The 18,728-nt window shown below is 39.4% G+C and overlaps 1 protein-coding gene across 1 annotated transcript in view; it reads left to right on the top strand.

The window, feature by feature from the left end:
• LOC139713757 (SWI/SNF complex subunit SMARCC2-like) overlaps window positions 1-18,728 on the top strand; it is a 66,531-nt gene that overhangs the window by 32,388 nt on the left and 15,415 nt on the right. The window contains exons 20-22 of the mRNA XM_071625459.1: window positions 4,086-4,494; window positions 4,985-5,112; window positions 16,388-16,522. Coding sequence (XP_071481560.1) covers window positions 4,086-4,494; window positions 4,985-5,112; window positions 16,388-16,522 — 672 coding nt within the window. The remainder of the gene's footprint in view (window positions 1-4,085; window positions 4,495-4,984; window positions 5,113-16,387; window positions 16,523-18,728) is intronic.

The raw sequence follows: 18,728 nt of genomic DNA, 5'->3' as shown, positions 1-18,728 counted from the left end.
AGTTTCTGTCCATGTAGAGAGCATCTACGCAAACATCAGTTTGAGTTAGTTTCACAGCAAAAGCATGTAATCCAAACCAGAAGGGCCATGGTAGCATTGCGAAGGGAAATTTTCTCCCTATCTCCTATCCCTTTCAGACTAACTGTGTTCACTGGTTGTCCATTGAACTCTAGTTCAAAGGGGAGAATTTCATCACTTATGACATTCCCCCTCTTCCTGTCTTCAGACTAAAAATGGACAGTGAATTTGAGTGATTTTTTACGCTCACAAACTGTGTGAATAGTGAGCTGACCATGTAGAGGCATTTAATTGCTCAAGGGCATGTGTAGTGAAAGGAGTGTGTAAACGCAGCCAGACACAAGTTCACACAATGTTTTGAATGCAGAGCTGCCATACATGTATCTTTTCTGGTTCTGCAGGAGTTTCCCTGATGAAAGAAATATCTCTTCACATCCAGACAAAGGAATGCTAAGTCCTCCATCCTTCTGGGAATTAGTTTTACCTACATACCCAGCGTTCACATTAGTCCCCCGCTGCAGGACTTTCCACTCCAAAACCATTATTTTGAACACTCACTGGGACTTGTCTCAGCCCTGTTCCCGCGGAGCAAGTCCGGTCTGGGGACAAAATTTGGAGGGGAGAGTGGCCTTGTGCTACAATAGATAGCGTCCAGCTGTATTCATCAAATGTGCGCATGGGCGATGTGTGGTTTCATGTGGCAGGGCACGCCTCAAGCCCCGATTGCCCCCGCAGTTCGGGGACAGTCGAAATAGCAATGTGGATGGTCAGTGGGAAAAATGATAAGATCTCTGGTGACTGTCCCTGCGACGCTAGGTCCAATGTGAATGTGGGGTGAGATGCATGTGACATAAAAGTATCATCCTGAAAGCTCTCTTGAATCTCCTTTATTACCTCCGCCAAGGGAGGAGGTTTATGTTTTCTTTACCGTTGGTTTGTATGTTCGTTCGTTCGTCAGTTTGTCCGTGTGCAAAATAACTCAAAAAGTAGTGAACAGATTGGGATGAAACTTGCAGGAAATGTTGAGAATGACACAAGTAACAAACGATTAACTTTTGGTAATGATCCGAGAATTTTGGGGAAATTTATGAAGGATTTTTTATGTTTTGGCAGGTAGGGTCAATGAACTTGGGAGTTCAGGCTGCGCGTATTTGAGGTTTGCATGCGCGCACTAAAGTGCCTGCTCTAGTTTCTGTAGGGCAAGGCGCGCCGTGTGCAGCTGAGGGTTTATGACGTAACAAAGGCTTCTATATTTGGGAAATCGGGCGACTTTCAGCACACAATGCTAAAAGTACGTATGGGTGGAAATCACTGATATCTCCATGGAAGAACAAGATCAGTGGTGGAAATGAGCTGCATGCTTGGCAGAGTTCTGCGCTCTCAGAATGCTTCTCTAGTTTTTATGTGTGAATATTAGCACTCCTGCGAATGGTAATTCAATGGTATAGCATATCGCACCATATTCTCCAGTGGCATCACACTCCAGTAATCAGGACTTAACCATATGGGGATAAGAAATTCATCCTTGGTTCAAATTTTCATCACCCTACCGGCAGTGCTTTCAACGGGAGTTACTCTGGAGAGACTTTTCTGACTGGAGAAACTTTCACAGACAAAAAAAAAAAAAAGGATACACACACATGCACCCGTTTAAATTGCCTTGTCTGAAAGGGTATTAGTTCCGTTGCCTTACAGAGAACTTGTTTAGAAAACTGTGCCTGTGGTTGTGGCTATGGCCTGCCTGTGACCTTCGACAGTAATCCCATGTAAGGAAACAATCTCACCTGACCCTTGTAAGATGAAACAAGGCAAAACAAAATAGTTACCCGCCGTGGTTGCAGTGGAAGCAGTGGATTTGCCGCAGGCTTCTTCATTTGGGGTCTGTCGTTTTGGTACATGTGCTGGAAATATACACATCCTAGGACGTGACCCAGAAATGTAGATTGATGCCACGCTTGCAGCAGAAATCATAATTTGTTCAGTATGATTTGACCTGAATCATACTGAGACATGTGGTTCTTTTGTTATATACCTCAGCATTTTTGTAGGAGTCCTCCATTTTCTCAGCGGTCTTTCTGTACATCTGTACGAAATCTCCCCGATATTGGCTTGTGGGCAGAGACCCTAGTAAGTTTTACTTCAAATGCACAGTTAGGCACAGAATGGTAAATAGGAAATTGTAGCTCAGTACATTATTCTTTGCCAAGCCTACAGCATCTTACAGTATATTGCCTTTGAGATAGAATGGCCTCTTCAATCAGGTAGATGTTGCTATTTCCGACATTGTTCTGATGTCAGCGACATATATTCATTATTTATATATATTTTTTTAGTTAGACGCCATGATGAGAGGCCAACATGAACCACACTCCATGCATACATTGAGAACATTTTCATGTTGCAACATTAAGGGGGCACGCTTAATCTGTCGGTCGTGTATTCAAGGATGTGGTGCACACAAAAAGGGGCAGAGACTGTGTCTTTGACGAGTGCACCGTGCAAAAATGGGGTTATAAAAACAGACAGTTTGTGTGTCAAATGGTTGCATTTCTGAAAGGAGAAAGTTGTTCTCGTCAATTTCTAGGAAGATAACTCATTTTGATATTTTACCAAACAGAGAGCTACACTCATACATTACAAGGACACTTCTCCCTGGAAGGGAACGAGTAATGAGTACTATATATGCGCCGAATATTTCGTGAGACATTTATTTTCACAAATTTCATGAGTCAGTTGCTATTTGTGAATTTAAAGACACGCGAAAACAATGACTCTGATCCTGATATGAATGTGACGTGCATGTATATATTTCTCCATTTAGTACTGCACTCAACGATCGCGAATTTAACCAGTCGCGAAATCTTTGGGAAGCCCCGATTCATGAAAATTTAGACTCGCTATTATGGTGTATACAGTATGCAATGAAGGATAGCTGCTTATCTAAATAACAGATTGTTGTCTTGATCCTGTCTTTGATGTCAGTACCCAGTGTTCAGATGTAAGGAAAATTACTTGTTATATAAACTTAATACTTTGTCATTATAACATGTTGTTTTTGTTTTGTTTTTTTGTAAGTACTCAGTAGTGACATTTAGACAGTGATCCTTAGCCTCGTGAATAAGCTAACTTCGAAGGTAAGCTTGTAGTTAAGTATAGGGTGCCATGGTCTCTATCATCACGAAATGACAATTTAGGCTGCGTTTATCTAACTTGAGAGAGAGAATCACGTTTCCAAACGCGTTTGGAACGGTGTTTGTAAACGTGGTTTGAAACGTGATTCTCGATGAGCCGCGTTTATCTAACCATCATACAATCGCAATTCCAGTGGTGTCACTGCGCAGCTGCTTTGCGCCGTTTGACCCGGGAAATAAAGGTCAACTGCAACCACCAAACATGTCTCCTCAGTCACACACAAATAATGGGTAGAGAGTACAACCGGAAAGAGCTGGGATTTGACCTTGAGATATAAACGCGTTTCAAAACGGCATTGCGTTTATCTACTCACAGAACAGCGATCGTGGTCTCAAACGCGTTCCAAAACGCCCTTTGAAGGGCGTTTCAAAACGGCGTTCCTAAACGCGTTTGAAAACATGGTTGTGTTTATCTAACCCCTGAAAATGCCTCCAATGCGTTTAGGATCGTGATTCTGCCTCAGAAAATTTTAAGATAAATGCAGCCTAGGTGACAGAAATGTTTTTCCTGTGACAAGTGGCAATGTCAATTTCGTCAACTAAATGACAATTTTGTAACAAAATGCTATTTCGTCAATGACATTGTTAGTTCGATTGCAAAATTGTCATTTCGTGATGAAATTGTCATTTTGTCAACAAAATTGATGTCACTTGTCCATAAAAACAAACAAACAAACATTTTCATTACAGAATTGTCATTTTGTAATAAAAGATACCATGTGACGCTTGGCACCCCATACTTAACAAGTTTTATCCTTGAGGTTAAGGATCACCGTCTGAATGTAACTATTGACAAAATTCAAGGGAGGTTGCTTGTAACACACACAAAAAAATATTCTGTTACCATCGTGGATTTTGTTCTTGTTGTTGATATAGGTACCCATTGTCAAGGAAGAAAACAGATCCCCAGCCAAGCCGGCAACCCAAGATGCAGCGCAGCCAACAGAGGGCGCCACCCCTGCTTCCGCCCCCAAGGAGGGTGATGGACAACCCGAAGCCATGGACACCTCCGAGAGCTCTGCCCAGCAACAGCAACAGCAACAGCAGCAGCAGCAGCAACAACAGCCGCTGCCACCCCAGCAACCAAGTGAGCAATCCCAGCCACAGCAACAGCAACAACAGCAGCAACAGCCCCAACCGCCACAGATCACAGAGATTAAGAAGGAGACTGGAGAAACGGAAGGGGTTCCCATGGTGACGGAAGGCGAGAGGAAGGATGGAGAAGGGGCGGAGACGAGCAGAGATAAGGTGGACGCGGGTGGAGATGCTGGAGAAAAGAAAGAAGGTGAGTGCTGTGTTCACATTAAGAAAAGAAATTACGAGACTTTTATTCTGTAAAATAAAGGAATGTGATAGCATTCAAATCTGAATTTCCACTGCCTTTGAGCAGTTGAATGTAATTATGTTGAAGTAGTCAGAAGTTCGGATTTTAGTGCAGAAATCACAAATAACAAATACACTGATCATCGTATATATTGAAAATTTATGCTTACTTTCCCCATGCTTGTTGACGTCTCGAAAATCTTCCTTGAGCATACCTGACCTACCAATAACTGCTGATAGATCTATCTCCAGATAGTCAAACAAATTCCATCAACGAGCAATGCAGTCTATAATGCAAAGAAAAAGGAAATATAGATGGCTCATCGTTAGCCACATTTACAGAAATCATCCCTCTGACCTTGACTACATGAGGTGCCATGCCTACTTCTGAAATTTAACTTTTTGAATTTTCCTTTGTAAATCTTTGGAAAACAACAACAACCACACAATAGGTGAGGAGGTAAAGGAGGAGGTGAAAGAGAAGCCAGACAAAGTGAAGAAGTTTGAGGAGGAAGTGGATTCCGGGAATCTCGCCACCGCTGCCGCCGCCGCCCTGGCCGCCGCTGCTGTCAAAGCAAAGGTGAGCATCTTGAAAATTTGGAGCAGAGAAACTTTGCCAGCATTTAAAGAAGAAGAAAAATCTAAGTAGAAAAAAAAAACAAAAACAGGGTGTGATGTGCTGAACGAATAATCTCCTTCCTTTCCTAAAGTTTGCATTTTTGTTTCTTTAATACCTCAATTATACATTGTGTAATGATTGTCATGCTTTTATGATGCTGTGTGTGAGTAGTACAACTGTTTCTCTGTTCCTGTGAGCATTATTTTTACATGGTTCACTATTAAACATAATCAGAAGGTGAAGTTGGAGGAGAAATAGAAGAAGAAGCTGCAGATGGAACAGAGATGGAAAAACAAAAGTAGTAGTAGTGGTGATGGTAGTGTTAGTGTTAGTGTTACTGTTAGTGGTAGTGGTAGTGGTAGTGGTAGTGGTAGTGGTAGTGATAGTATTGAATTGAATTGAATTGAATTGAATTTGAATTAAATTGAATTGATAGTAGTAGTAGTGGTAGTAGTAGTAATAGTAGTAGTAGTAGTAGTAGTGGTAGTAGTAGTAGTAGTAGTAGTAGTGGTAGCAGTAGCAGCAGTGATAAAAATTTGCGTCACCATGATCATTATCGTTATTGCTGTCATCATGCAGGCCGCTTCTAAATTTGGACATCTTTAGGAACTCAGTGGTGCAGATTTGAGCAGAGTTGATAACAGATTTTGTTTGTTTTGACACACAAAGTAATGAGCCTTTTGGTGTCACAAAACGGCATAATAAGGAAATCTCATGACGGCATGATGATGCCGTTCTTGGTCACCTGACTGTGTCTCTTGGGAAGTCATCCTCGTATGTTCTGTGTACAAAAAGAAAAAAAAAAGACCAAAAATTGAGTTTTCCGTGGATCGGTTTGAAGGCATTGATGGTAACGTGCAAGAACGGCGGAATGGATGCTGATGATCTGTATCTTTGTTGCGATGAATCATGAGAAATTGCTTCTTCCAAAGGAAATTTGAAAGAAGTGGCATTGCTTTTTGAAAACATCTTGAGGAGTTATACATATATATTGTATACAACCATCAAGCACCCAACATTGTGTGTTCTTTTGTTTGTATTTGCATGTGTGTGTGTGTGTTGGTAGGTGGGTGTTTGTGTGTTGATACATTGTATCGATGTTGCTGAGTAAAGATGTTAGATTGCTGAGTAGAGATGTTAAGATTACTGGGTAAGAGGCATCTGGCCATGATGATGTTGATATGTTTTTACTCACAGCTTTCATCGATTTGTTAGCTTTCTTTTCATAATGAAGCATTATTCAGTTGTGGATGCTGTCACTTAATGCTGTGTGCATAAACCCATTGTAATTTGAGTGAAACGTGTCTTCTGTGCCATTTGATACCATTGCAGTCAAATTTAAGATAATCAAGTTACGCTGTGTGCAAGTCTCGAGAGAAAAGAACCGTGAAATCCCCGCTTTGATGGAGATGGTTTAGTTGATGATGTCATGCAACGTGTGTGTGCATTTAGTCGTCGATGTCACGCAACATGAGTTCCTTCCTATGATCAATCCTCTCCCCAAACAAAAAAATAATAGGAAACAAGATACCCAAGAATTAAACCGCACGACACCTTGAGAGTAGTTTTAAATTGCTGTCAGGATTGTACGCTTTGTTTGTTTGTTTTTTATTGGAAAGGTGCCCATCTTTTATCTCTCTCTTTCTCGTGCTCCCTGTCTTACTGAGTGACTTAAGGCCCTTCTGTAATCAATTGAGCTCGTTTGAAAGCAAGAAGGGGGCTCGGGTTGTCAGCGTGTGGTAACAGGTGCCAATAGCTGTCAACAGAAACAGCCCCAGCTGTAGCTAATGTTAGTCAGCATGTAGCATGTTTAAGGTCACAGGCATTTTGTAGTCTGAATAAAGTTTTTTTGGTAACCACCTTAGAAGATAGGAGGGGGAATTATTGGGGGATGGGAGCCACAAACACCCACTAACAAAAAAAGAAAGGAACTCATGACTATGCTTATGAGTTATGGTCAGCGTGGCATATTGAGAATGAATAAGTAATAACAATTGCAGATGTAAGGTTAATACAGCAAAGTTACCCATTAGGTAGAAATTTTAATCCTGAAATTGGTTGCCACAGATAATCAATAAAATGATAACATTGAGGATTGTCAGTCCTATGTACGCACATTGATGTTTGTGGAGTGTAGCATAAAGTGTGTGTAAAATTCCGCGTTTCCTGTGATTTACAACGGTCTGAAATAGAGTGGGCTGGTCTAGTCACAAATGAATCATCCGTTCCTTTGGCAAGTGTCACAGCTAGTATATTTACAATAATATTTAACACATCAAGTATGAGAAGCCATATTTCTGTGGTTTGGTAATGTATCGGTAGTGCTGTTCTCATTGCACTCAGAATAATGTTTTTTTTCGGGTCGCAATTAGGATCGCGACCCAAATTTTGAAACTTTTACATGCCAACAGAAATAACACAATTTTTTGCACGATTTGGATCACAATCCAAATTGTTCCAATTAGTGTGATTTTAGTTGTGTTATGTCGCTCCTTGCTATTTCTACCATTCTGTCGAGCACCGTAGTATACTGAATTGGTCTTGAGACATACTTGTAGACTACATTTTGTAGTAAGCATAACATTCATAACATGCATGGGCTAGCTCTTTGCAAATAATCGCAACCAAAAAAGTTCGCTTTTTTTTTCTCACAGTGAAAATGTTGAACCAAAAAGACACGAACCTAATCGTGGCCCAAATTTTGACATTTTTGCAATGAGAATGGTGCTAGTGTGTCCTGATTTGTATATATGTATGTACGTGTGTATCAATTGATAGCTTTTTGTAAGGTACAGTTGTAGAGGAAGCAATTGTCTCTCAGTTGAACCCATTATTGTTTTTGTTTGTTGATGTTTTGTTTCAATCGCAGAGTTTTTTTTTGCTCGAGTTTTTACATTCTTAAATTGGCAATTCATTTTGAAAGATTAAAAGTTCTCATGTCTCAAATTGGCAACACATTTTGGAAGATTAGTGTTCCTGTGTCTTTCTCAAATTGGCACAGTTTTTGTAAATTCTGTTTGTTTCGATGTCTATTGATTTTTTTTTTTCAAATTTGATGAACACAACCCATTGTATCTAATCTTTTTCATATAAGGCATACAATGTACAGTGAAATTCAGAGGTGCCAATATGATGATAACAAGATGATTTCTGTAGCAAGATATCCCTCAGGACTTATGAATTAATGCTACATTCCCAACATATGTGTAGATACAAAAGTTAAGTCTTGGTAGGAGGGTAATCATTTAGAGGGTGAAAAAGGACTTTTAAAAAAAAAAGAATTTTCAGTGACTATCAGTATTCGTTTATCATTTGGCAAGGTTTTATGTTGCAGAGAAGGAGACTCCATTTGTCTGTGAATTGAGTTTGATATGGCCATATTGTATTGTTAGGCTGACATAGTGCTGGGCAAATCCTTTTGTAATCCGTGCCTGCAGTGTTTATGATATATCTGATGATTCAGAGGGGTTTATTAAAGAGACTTGTCCAAAAGTCTTGGCAATGGAGTCATTGGGGTGTGCTAGAGGGCACATTGACATTTGTACATACTGTACAGTCGCTTATACGGTACATTCGATTTGCAAGTGCAACATTTTGTGAATTATTTGGTAAGATGAATGTTGCATGTTGTTATAACATTTCTTTTCATTGGAAAAGTTAGAGATTTCCCACATAAGTGCAATGTTTCTCAAGTCGTTAATATCGCATTACTATACATTATGTGAGTCAACTCATGAAATTTGTGAAAAGAGCACCAGGATATAAACAGCATAGCAACATAATTCTAAAGCCTAGCATTCGTGAATGCCATTCAAGACTCACCGCCACAGCATTGTAGGAGATACATGTATGCATGGTAGAACTACTGCAAAGGCAGGTGTGAACACTACGTCTTTGTCGACTGGAAGGCTTGTCACAGTGATTTAATATGTGTATGAATATATATGTAAAGCTGGTAGTAATGCACGCATCACTGTCTTGGACTAAAACCAGAAAAAAAAAAGGCGTCTGTATTCTTGATGTGTTGCAATAACCAAACGTGATGACTTTTAGTGGATAAGGGTCGAACTGCCAGATTATCGACAAGGCATGATTTTCAGCACACTTTTGCATACAAAACCACTGGGAGAGTTTATCAATTGGTGACATTACTACAATTTGCACTAAGAGGTTATGACCAATGTCAAGAATTCAGTGAAAACATTAGAAACTTGAAAACTTCCTCAACTTCCTTGTTTTCCAACGCTTCTCCCATTCTGTTTTTATGGCATCTCTTAATGTAGACTTGAACATGGTGTGAAAATTAGGTATAAGCATGCCTCCTAATTTTTGAGATCATCTATTGAAGAAAATTTCCTTAAAAAGAAGTGTTCTCAAAATGGAAAGCCATGTGTCAATCATTGTGAAGAAATGAAATGAAGTGAAATGAAATGTTCAGTAGTATCATCTGATTTTCCATGTACTGTTCCTGGTGGTTACTGTTAATTCTTAAGTCACATTCTGGGCCACTGATAACCCCAGTGTTACTACAGGACTGTGGATCCATGTAGTCATCCTATTATGCATACCCTACTCACCCATCTATATTTTGTCTTCCACTCTTATTTTAGTGGTAAATGTCCTGTCATGACCTACAGCCTGCCCAAGCTCACATCTGCATTGCATTACCCCATTTTTGTGCTGTTTTTGTTTTGGTTCATGCTTTTTATTGTTACTCTTGATTTCATGGGAAGGGAGGGAGGGAAAAGGGATTGTTTGAGGGGGATAGAAAATGTACCTCATATTTGCCGAAGATGCCATGATCGGAATGCTCCCGCTGTTTACGTGTCACTCACACGTTACCATGTTATCCGTCAGCACACTCTCCGCTTCCTCTCAAGCGAAATGTTTTGGGAAGATCTGTTCCTCGGCAGACCCCCGGACACCCCCGACGAAAAATGTTTGGGGAAATTAAAGAGTTAATGCTCCCTCATATTTTTGTTTGGTGTCTCTGACACTGAAGTCAAGGCATGCGATTGCGGCCGTCGTCACGGCAACCGCAGGACAGGCAGCCTCCAGTGATCGATATGTTCTGGAGTAAATCTCCTCTGCCCTTGAACCGAGTCATCTCCCTGCCCTCCTTTCCATCCTCATGTGGTCAGTCTAAGAAACAGCAAGAGCGTATAAGAAGGGCTATTGACTCTGTGCGGAGAAGATGCCCGTACAGACTTGTATAAATGGATAACCTGTTGTTTCAAACCACATTCCTCTCTCTCTCTCTCGTGTTGTGCATGATCCCGAAGGGGGATCAGCTTCCACCCAAGGTGGGCGTAGGAATTATGAACATGTGCAGCTAAGAAATCTGTCATTGATATTCAGCTCTATATGATCTGCTTTTGACCCCGTCTCTCCTCTCTCTCTCATCCCCTTATTTCATGTTTTATGTATAAAAGCAGTTTATTACACTTTATGTTTGACTGGAGCATGATTTACAAATTTGTACCATTTTTGTCTGTTCATCATCTGTGCATTTTACTTTTAATTTTTAAGTTTTTTTTTTCTCTTAGATTTGACACGTAACACAGAATTTGTTTTTTTTTTCTTCCCAAGAGAACTTTACAGTTGACAACAATTCTCAGCTATTTCTTCCCAGTCTTACCAATTGCTCATTCTATGTTTTCAAGGATAATGCATATACACACCTCAAAATACATGGACTTTATTGTACAAATTTGTATAAATTTGTATCTATTTGCTCCTTATGGGAGCATGACCCTTTATCTCTTGATAATGCCAGCGTCTCTGTATTTGCTGCGATAGCAGAGTTCGAGGGTCACGGGCAAGGGAGAAGACTTTAATTCCTCTCTGAGTACTCCTGTCTCCGCTCCATCCATTATGGGGCGGTGGTCCGCATCCGTGAACACTGCCATGCCCCGTTGGCTGGTGTGACCACATGGGCAAACACAGGGGCAAAATGTTGCGTCCCAACTTTTCTCACGAGCATTGTCCCCACCACGTCCCGCCCTGATGCAAAAGACAAACGTTGTTCCCAGGAGAGCTGAACTAACACGACGTACGCTCCCACCTTGTGTCGCTTTGTTTTACGGAAGGAGATTTGCGGACGGACAAATATTGAGTTTTGTCGCGACCCAGTTGTCTGAACAGGTGTTGCGCCTACGCAAGAAGACGTCTCCAATTTGGTGGCTTTCGTGTTATATTTGTCAAGTTTTTTCAAGGATGAGAGTTAATTGGTTTAAAGTTTCAATAGTCTGTCCTCAGTGGCAACAGAACTGCAACATTGTATTTTCATGCCATCCCATACCCAGCTCTACTCACTCAAAATATGTGTATATACATATACAACAAAACTATTTAAAGGATTTTTTTTTTTTACCAGAATAGGACAAAGTGTGAGAAGTCATGACCATTTTCAAGTCATTTATGAAACATGAAACATGATATTGCACTAATTTTTTGAATGTTGTAAATTATCCTGTAACTCGGTCTCCAGTGCATGACCCCTACCCACTAGTCTTTTGTACAGGAAGAATCACTAATTTCAATGCTCAGGAAAAAGTAGAATATGTTTTAATCAACTCTATTCAGTATATCTATTCAAAGGATATTAAGTTGTTAAGATGTCAATATGGCTGTTAGCACCATGCCTGAATGCCACATCATTGTGTAGTCCCACAAGCTATGTCCTGCCCGACAACGGATTTTTAGACAACTCAGTTGACATATAAACACTTCTGGCAAGGTAACAACATTTTTGTAATCATTTTTTATTTTGGGGCGCTAATGATGGATAATGGAAGTGTTTCGGCCAAAAAATAACCTGCTTAATGAAGCGATGAAAATAATACATTTATCATATGCAAACGTATGTTCCCACTGAAGCAGTTTGTGCTTATAGGGTTAGCACAGTATCATCCTATAAGATAAGTGTGTTAAGACCCTGAGTCCAGTTTATATATAATGTTTGCACCCTCTTGGTGATCGACATGATGATGGGTTCTACATTGTGGCACTGAATGATGTTAAACAAAAGCTCTAGCTTAGGAGACCCACCAAGTCTCCCAGACTCTTCATGCGGCTTCCTGAAAAATGAATTATTTCTTCATGTTTCAACGAAAGGGTGTAAAACTCTCTTTAAGTTTGGAATTGTGATTGACCATTCAGGTGAATGTTGGACCCGAGTATCTCTCCTCGTAGTACAGTAGTCTCCGCTTAATCGGGTAGTGTCTGGCAGAGCATTTTTTTTACCCGATTATAAAGTGGAGAGTACTGTACTTTTGAACATCCGTGATAGTGATGCCAAGAATGTGGGCTGTGCTGCTGGTAGGTGTCCACAATGGCCGATCGTGACTTTGTGTGATGCCCTCATAGGCACGTTCACACGTAAACCTGGGGGTCAGTTGGGGATGAGGATTCATTCCAAGGATTGATTATGCATGCAATATTTAGCTCATCTCAACAATGGAAGGGTTAAGATTTGAACAGTCGATGATGGTATCTGTCACAGACAGCTGAAGGCCACTAGAAATAGATGCAGTTCTACCTGGATGCTCCTGATGATGCAATTAGGGGGTGCACCCAGCACCACATGTGACTGGTTAAAGAGTCATTTAAAGCTAATTGTGATGGCAATTTAACAGTGACTGAGTTACAAATCATGCTGATAACTGGAGGCGGCAAAATTCAGAGTCATGCATACCAACGTAATTTCTTTCTAGGAGTGCCCCTTTAGTAATGGCTTTTGATAATTGGTTGCTTGAGCTCTTCTTTTGTAAATTCCGATAAAAGAAATAGGTGCTGTAAAATTGACCTTCATTTGCTTGTTTGTTCGCACTTCTGTGGGTCACATTGGCTAGGAACCAGGAATTGTCAATCCTATCAGAAGATCACCTGTTGCTACACATGATTACGCGTGAATCTTATCACCAAATAGTCATTTTTGGGCAGGTGACAACAGATGTCAATGCAAGTTCATGGTCTCATGGCGGAAATACCTTACCGCACTATGTTGTACCTAAATTGTGTTGATCGCGACTCATTTTGTTGCGCAGACAGCGTGTGTAACTTGAAATTCCAATTCTTACCATGTATTTCTTTTGTAATCTTCATTCTCCCTGTATTTCTAACGTTTAGATTTTGTTTTCAAGCATATGTGACCGTGCACCTCAAAACGAACATAAAGTCGCACACACTGATTTTGCGTGAGGACTGAAAATAAGTGAAATGGGTCAACCTAGTCGAACTTGACTTTTTCATATTTTCTGAAAGAGCGGGTCTTCTTTTACATTATGCTAAAATTTGGTATCATAAAACGGGCAGGAAAGTGTGTTTTTTTAGCAGTTTATCTCGAACATTTTTGGTAGAATAGTGTGAGTAGGTGTGTCTTTAGAATCCCTTTTTCATTTCTGAAAAACTTTGTCCACACTCTTCACTTTCAACTCTAATAACTTTTGAAAGGATAGTGCTACTGCTTTGAAAGTTAGCATTAATTATGGACAGAATGTGTTAATGAGGCATGCTTGATTTCAGTTTAATCTGATAATCCCTTCATTGTTGTTACTCTGGTGGTTTACTTCCTGTTTTTTGTCCCATTCATCACACAGCCAGCACGGTTTGGTAAAGATTAAGCGCTTGAATAGACACTGTACTTTAGAGCCTCTTTTCTCAGTTCACACTTTTCCTGAGTTTGTGCTTTCTTTCCAATATTTAGATAGGTTAGGAGAGTCCATTTGATTTGAGTTATACATCATTTTAAAGCTTAAGGTCTGCTCTTTCAGAATATGGTCTTAACTAAAAATTCATGTCTGGCGACTTTTTGTTTGTTTTGAGGTGCAGGGTCACATATATACAATGTAGTATGTAATACATCATGTGGACGCATCCTGGCAAAGGAGTGCTTGGTATTTTATGTATTCCAGCTATTTGTACTATTTCTTCAGGATGAATTGCATTTGGTATAAATTTTCTGTCAGTTTTAGTATTTATTCACTCTTTCTTTTTTTTTTAATCTACCTCAAGTCTCAAACATTACATAATTGATGCAACGGCGTAAGAAATGAAGTGAAAAATACCTCCCCAGTGTTTCCTAAATTTTTGACATTCATCTCTTCTCTTCATGTTCACTAGGCTTTTCATTTCCTGCATTAGTGTCCTCATCTGGATGACTTTACTGCTCAAGAGAAGTTAAAAGCTTCATGTATTGTATACTGTATGTGCCATATATTTAGCAAGTCTGATTTTTCACGAATCGGGACGTCCTGGCGATTTCGCGATTCGTTAAATTTGTGATCGTTGAGTACAATATTATGGAGAAATGTATGGGTGCATGTCGCATTCATGTCAGGATCAGACTCGATATTTTTGCTTGTCTTTAAATTTGTGAATACCACCCAACTCGCAAAATTCGCGAAAAATTAGAACCTCACAAAATATTTGGCCTATACAATAGTGGACTCTTACCTCGGGTTTGTCAGATTCTGTTAGACACTCCAAGAATGCTTGGGCAATGCAATGTGTATTGCTACCTCTTCAGTTTTTAAACTTGTGTATATATGGCGTTTATTCAAGTAGGTATCTGACAGAATTACTTACACTGTTGTATATGTACTCGTCTCATGTTAACATTCTTCATTCAGTGTGTGTGGTGGCAGCTCTGCAACATGACTAAATCTTGAACATAGAAATTATACACGTGGCATGTTCAGATGGTTTGCAAATGCTTGGGGTACAACTGCTTTAATTTCAAAAGTGTAGATTCTTACACATATTCTCTCTCTAGAGTGTACAATGTGGTTTTCATTTTATTCTGACTAACAGTGTCAATTCAATTCAATTCAATTCAATTCAATTTCTTTTCATACTTGTCATGAACAGGAACATTGTAAATAGTATGAGCAAACATAAAATCACACACATTTAGAGCTAGTGTTTTTCAACAGGTGTTATTCACTTCTAATATAATCATATTGACATGCTATTGATCACACATGGAGGTCCAAAGTCAAGGAGATGATGTGGGCATTTGAGTCATTACAATGTTTGCCAATCGAACAAACTCACTCACTTGTGTCAGATGCTAGAGAGCATGATAACCTAAACAATGGCAACAAGTTTATTTTATTTTCACATGGGTTTGCAACAGGTATAATGGTGAACGTGGTTCCCAGTTTACTGTTTGTCCACGCACCTCAAATTAAAGGGTGTGTACAGTTCTGGTCGAGGTGAGGACTTAGCTTTTAATGTTTTGCAAGATATTCAGAAACCACTCTATGAGATGTCAAAGAGCATGCAATTCTAAGGGGTATCAAAAGTTTACTTGATGAAAATCGGTTTTGAGATGACTGAGATAACCAAAAACAAGGTGAAACAAAGAGATGCTAATAAAGTTGTGGCCTGTCGCCTTTTATTATTATCACTTTTTGGGATATCTCAGCCATTTGAAAACCAGTTTTCATCAAATAAACGTTGAATCCTTCTTAAAATTACATGCTCTTTCATATTTCATAAGAGGTTTCTCATTATCTCACTTTGGAATGTTCAAAATAAGATTCCCCACCTCAACCAGTACTGTAGTACAGTCCCTTTAACGTCCACCTTGTGTTTGGTTTGAAACCTGTCAGTAAGCTGAAACTTTGGCACTGTACGTAAGATATCTATTCTCTGTACAGATATTACAGTATACAATGTGTTTGTTTGTTTGTTTGTTTGTTGTTTTTTGGGGAGGTCATCTTTTTAGCCAGATTTAGATTAACTTTTCTTCCATTATTTGTCATCAGATATTGTATTGATCAGTAAACAACAAAAGAACAGTGCACACTAGCTCTTTCAGATTGTTTTAAATGACCACTGTAGATGTCTTGATTACTACATTGTAAAAAAACAACAACAAAAAATAAAAAATACTGGTATTCTTTAAACATTGTACTTTGCCCAGTCCCATGCAGACATGTACATGTAATTGTATGCTGGCTGCATAAAATGTGATGATGAAGCACTGAGTGCAGAGTGAAGATTTTGTTGTTTTTTGTGTTTTATTTTGTAATGATCAGATCTCCTTCATTTTTGTTTTAATTCAACAAGCTGATTGTGTGTTCTAGAGAGAACAATACCCTCACAATTCTTATGAATAAAAAGTGCTGACTAATCTTCACTGTCTCAACATGGATTCTTCTCAAAACAATAATTTTTTTTTTTTTTTTAATCCCTTTTCTCTTTCTCCCCCCCCCCCCTTCCTTCTCAGCACCTGGCAGCCATGGAGGAGCGTAAGATCAAGAGTCTGGTGGCGCTGCTGGTGGAGACCCAGATGAAGAAGTTGGAGATCAAGCTGCGCCACTTTGAGGAGCTGGAGACCATCATGGACAGGGAGCGAGAGGCGGTGAGTTCACGCTCGTTAGTTAGCCCCCGCCGCCCAGGCTCTCATGGGAATAGTTGGGGTGCGTTCGAGAGCTCTAAAGTGAATCAAAACGAACTGAACTAAAGCGGTACTGAACTGTACCAGATTTGGAGCGTTTGAGCGCTCTGTTGAGAAAGCGTTATTTTTAGAAGAGGTCACGCATTTTGTAGCGAAAGGGTCATTCACCGGCACGCTTTAACTACTTCAGACATGATATTCTGTAGATTTAAATCTGATTTCCGATTTTATTTTTCTTCTAAAGTGTGTACACATTTTGCTATTTCCATGTGTTCAAATCACCTGAAAATTCTGATTTCTGATTCCTTCAAACAACCTCAATATCATCCCTGTACTTACAGCTGTCCCAAACAAAGAGAATGATGTCTTTGCATCATGTGCATGATACGCGCATACTTTACATGCAAACTTGTGGTACATTTTTGGTACCCTTTTAGAGCACATTGGCAAGTGGTCCACTTTCGGCTCGGTACGGTATGGTGCAGTACACTTTAGGAGTGTTCAAGCCTTCCTCTGGCACAGGTACGGTACAGTTCGCTCTAGGAGAGCACTCAAACGCACCCTTAGATATTGGTCTCTCTGGTTAGACTCCCATCAAGGATCTTGTAGGAGAAGTTTGATGTTAGTCACACCAGTTAGCCTACTGCCAAGGCTCTTGTAGGAGAATTTCAATCTTAGTCACTCTGATTAGACTCCTGCCAAGGTTCTTATAGGAGAAGTTTGATTTTAGTCATGCTGGTTAGTCTACCACACAGGCTCTTGAAGGAGGAGTTTGATCTTGGTAACTCTAGTTAGACTCCCGCCAAGATTGTATTGGGAGACGTTTGATTTCATTCATGCTAATTAGCCTGCCACCCAGGCTCTTGCCGGAGGATCTTGATTTTATGATTTGTTTGAATAGTGTGCAAATGTGATGATAATGATAAATAAGGTTTTGCAAGGGAAGTGAAAGCCCCACACTTACCTCACATTCTCAAAGATGCATGATGTGGAGCGTAAAAACATCTTTTTTGACATACCTGTTGTGTATAGTAGTTTTAAAGAAAAATAATAGCTGTAATGGTGTACTCTTTGTTGAATAAGAAGATTAAAAAGAAATGAAAATTCTTGTTGGCAACATCTTGTAGGTGGTATTCCTTGGATTTGTCCATCATCAGTTATTATGGAGTTTTATCAAGACACATGAAAAAGATTTTTAAGCTCACATTAATGGAAACCCTTCTGCATGAGGAAGGGGCACAACAATGAAACTCCATCAGACAGTTATAACATTGGGATTTTTTTATCTGCAGCTGTTTTGCTTTCATGGGCTTTCCACTCGGATGAGCCTTAATTCCAAAGTTCTTTCAAGCAGCCCTGTTGTTGAGACACCAGATTACAGTTACGTGATGTTGTGATGATGAGATTGTTCCTCTTCCGTATTATCATTTCTTTCTTTCTTTTTTCTTCTTCTTCTTTTTTTTTTTTTGTGTTATCATGCCTGTAGAATCACTGTTTTGTGCCTGCAATTTGATCCTGAAGATTATGTGTCCCCCTTACACCCATTTGTTACATTTTCTCCTTTTTTTTCTTTTCTTTTTTTTCTTGGAAATAAGAGGGAGTGGAGGGGATAATTGGAGGGGTTGGATATATTTAAAGGACAAGTTCACCTCTATAGACATGTGGATTGAGTGAATGCAGCAATTTTAGTAGAACACATCAGTTGGAGTTTGAGGAAAAATCTGGCAATCTGTTCAAAAGTTATGAATTTTTAAAGTTTCTGCTCAGTGACTGCTTGATGAGAAGACTATTAAGGCTTTTGATGTCATATGTGTAGAAAGATATAAAGAAAAATGTAAAGAAAATTCAACATATTTTCACTTTTCTTGCATAATAAAAGAACACTTGACTTGCCTCTTTCAGAAGGCAGGGAAAATGATATTACCCTTAACATTCGTTAGTGAAAAGTTGAGGAAATGTGCACTTTTTTCAAAAAAATAAAATAAAATTTTAGTAAAATTCTCTTTATACTTTCGTTATTATCGTTCTATGCATATGACATCATGCACTATAGTTAGTCTTTTCATCCAGCAGTGACTGCTCAGATACTTTAAAAATTCATAACTTTTGAGCGGATTGTCCAATTTTCACCAAATTTTCACTGATGTGTTCTTCTTATATTGCTACATTC

This window comes from Diadema antillarum, unplaced genomic scaffold (genome assembly GCF_040938485.1).
Source record: "Diadema antillarum isolate AM-2024a unplaced genomic scaffold, OU_Dant_1.0 seq00002054_RagTag, whole genome shotgun sequence".
Lineage (NCBI taxonomy): Eukaryota > Metazoa > Echinodermata > Echinoidea > Diadematoida > Diadematidae > Diadema > Diadema antillarum.
The sequence above is the reverse complement of the archived record's forward strand: the minus strand, read 5'-3'. Positions and strand labels throughout refer to the sequence as shown.